Source organism: Trichoplax adhaerens, genomic scaffold, assembly GCF_000150275.1.
Source record: "Trichoplax adhaerens TRIADscaffold_5 genomic scaffold, whole genome shotgun sequence".
In the NCBI taxonomy this organism is placed as follows: domain Eukaryota; kingdom Metazoa; phylum Placozoa; class Uniplacotomia; order Trichoplacea; family Trichoplacidae; genus Trichoplax; species Trichoplax adhaerens.
The window spans coordinates 4,389,883-4,393,106 of NW_002060947.1; the positions used below are offsets into that span (position 1 = coordinate 4,389,883).

The 3,224-nt window shown below is 38.6% G+C and overlaps 1 protein-coding gene across 1 annotated transcript; it reads left to right on the forward strand.

The window, feature by feature from the left end:
* Positions 1-1,739: 1,739 nt before the first annotated feature.
* On the forward strand, positions 1,740-3,224 carry TRIADDRAFT_56571 (uncharacterized protein; the record flags this gene model as incomplete). The annotated part of the gene is made up of 1 exon (XM_002112457.1): positions 1,740-3,224. One exon carries the CDS (start codon positions 1,740-1,742, stop codon positions 3,222-3,224), a length of 1,485 nt encoding a protein of 494 aa, XP_002112493.1.

The following is a 3,224-nucleotide window of genomic DNA, read 5'->3' on the forward strand; positions in this document are numbered from 1 at the left end:
GGGCGGTAGACAGTCCATACAGTACAGTGTAGAGTGTACAGTGTAGAGTAGGTTTGTATTCGGTACCGGTAGTGTTGACACTCAGTGAACACTACCGGTAGGGGGAGTAGGGCGTCGCGGTCGAGTAGACGGATACACCGATACTGTGCACAGACACGAGTAGAGTCTCTAGTCACTGCATAGTAAAAGTTCAAGTCTGACCTAGCACACAGTCACACGTTCTCGATCCTTATGCCACGTGCTGACAACTTGTGCTGCTAAGTGGGTTGATGGCGGTTGAGTAGAAGGATCTCCATCAAGATGGACTTAAATCGATCATCAATATTGTTGTAAAGCGATATTCTACATATATTATTGGCTTTCAACCAGCATCTGTCGGCGATTTTTCAAGTCTTGTTTGAAGTTGATGAAGGACAGCACTGTGCTATTATGAGAACTGTTGGCTGATCAGACACCAACGATCGAAAATACAACTCTACCACATTTCAAGCTTGGATGCATCAACATTGAGCAGCTACTGGATGCTTGATCTTCCACATTGATGGTCTTCTAGACACACGTTATTGCTGCATGCAAAAGATACTTCAGGATATCGACAAGAAATAGTTTCCATCCTGTAGAATGACCAATTGATTACTGTTGTGTTTTATTTTCGACCTCGTTGTTCTTTCAAGTCCAATCTGTCTTTTACGACTCCAATCCCAATCTCTCCTTGCATTTCTATTTCATCTCCGATCTACAATCATCCTTGATTGTGGCGCTGGGTCATACTGTCGTCTTTTACTGTCGCTGTCGTATCCATTAAGTTGGCTGCACGGAAATTCACCTTTCCTACAAAGAATCATCTTGCTAGCTGGCTAGCAACACGTGTACTGCTGTCAACTTGAGTGCAACACACGAGACATTCTGTGCTATGTCATTTTCTGAAATGTAAATTGATGACTACAGTGCAATACTCGTATGTCCTATCTATATACAGTACGTCAAACAGATCCGCAACATTTTTTTCCTACAACTAGTGTATCTATACTGTATACTGTAAACACTTGGCTAACGCCAAGTCGATTTCGAAGCTATTTGAAACGCTTAGGCCAGGACACGATAATGTCCTAATATTCTAGTCCCTGAGAGAAAATTCATATTGACCAACACCATAATTGGTCATTTAATATTACTATCTTCCTTCAAAACATGCTAAATTTATGCATGACTTTATGTTGAAGAAATTGGGCCAGACTCTTCATAATCTCTTCATAATCCAAAGGGAACTCCGCCTACACTTTGCTCAGCGAGTTGTTATCGAATTCAAATCACTGCAATTAAAGCGTTCAATTGACTCACATCTTGTAATACACTGTATATTCTCCAACAGTAAAGAAATCCTATCAAGATTTTTGACTTATCAAGTCATCATCAAATTGCAATCAAGAACTTTATTAACGAAAAAATACTGTACATCAATACGGTAAAATTGAATCATTTTTAAAGTACTAAATCGACTCTTGAGCAGGGAACTAAAATATATGGTCAGGCTATTGGAAGGGACTTTTGAAAAAGCAGGAGAATTTTGAACGTTACAATATTACAGCCTTAACAATCTAAGGCGTGCTGATGAAGTTAGTAGATAAGTAATTGTATTAACAGTGATTGAACTTATTTGCTACCAATAATAATTTGGGGATATTTTGCCCAATAATCTTCAAGACTGCAAGTGTTGACTGATTCTTCTTTCCATCAGAATGGATATGACACTGAACACAGATATTGATGTTGTGGATCAATTCGTTATATTCTCCTTTTTCTCCCAGGATGAATTGAATTCTTTTACCACTTTACAGCAAAGTCACTTTAATGGTGCTTTTCCTAATACACGACCTATTCAGAATATTGTTGGCAGCGATAGTGACATATCTACTACCAAAGACACACCTGAAAAGATACAATCCACTTCCAGTTCGCAAGATTTCACGCCAAAGTCATCGCCTACAAATAGGGATGAAGTTGAAGTAAAAAGAAATTGCCAGACTGAGGTGACTTCAACAGAACCAGATGAACCAATTCAGTCATTCACGTCCGATGCTCTCTCAACAGATTCCGTAAATCACCATAATAAAGTTGATGCATTACATAGTTGTAGCAGAAAATCGAAAAAAGCAAGCAAACGTAAATTGCAAGCTCACTTAAGTGACGATGATACAAGTAATACAGCTTCTAGTTCGGTTACAAACTCCACAAATAATATACATGATGTTCGCAGGAGAAAATATCGTGAGAATGAATTCAAGAAAAAACAAGACCGTCCAAATGCTTTACTTGGAACATGTATGCAATCTATACCGGACGTCAAGTTTCCTGTACCCAAATCTCCCCCTATTAAACGTTGGTGTGTTACTTGCCCTGAAGAGCAATGGTTACACGAACGTCGAAAGGATAGCAATATACGACTACGCTTCCAAGCGGATTACAGGCATAACGATAAAGATGGTAACCCTGCTCGGAACAATAAAACTAAGATTGAACAATCTGACCAGTCCGACTTGAAAAAGGCCGGAAATAACCGTGGACAAACTCTTGAGCTTCATGGTAAAGGTCAACATAATTGGCGCTTAGATCGGACTGATCGTAGGGCAGGTTGTAAAGTTAAAATAATACATGACAATCGTACGAGAGGTAGCAATGAAATTCTGAATATATCTGATCGCCAATATCTCGCTACGCCTACTTCTCTGGATGAAATAACCGACTTCGATGGTGATAGTAGTAACGTGAATGATTCATTTTATTATTCAAATTCTTCATCAGCTGAAGAAGGTGAAGTCTCTGCTGATGATAAAACGTTGAAATTTCATACGCCTCAAATGATTGCAATGAAATCACTATATCATGAAAATACTGACATTATTCATACGAGTGATACCGATGCCAGTGACTGGAATAGGAAGGTAACTCACAATAAGAAAGAACGCGAAAGACGCTCAAAACAGAAAGTTCAGTTCTTTCGCTTACAACAGTCTCACCCTGATTTAGTTCGATTAGAAAAATGCCCCAAGATAAAAATACTTCAATCTGCTATAAATCTTATTCATAATTTGTACGATGAGGAGCAAAGGTTGGTTAACATCAAAATGATTTTGCGAGATAAAAATGGTAGATTAAAGAATAAACTACAGACTTTACGGCAAGCAGTTGATATGGGCAGGAAAGAAAGATATGGAATACGTTGA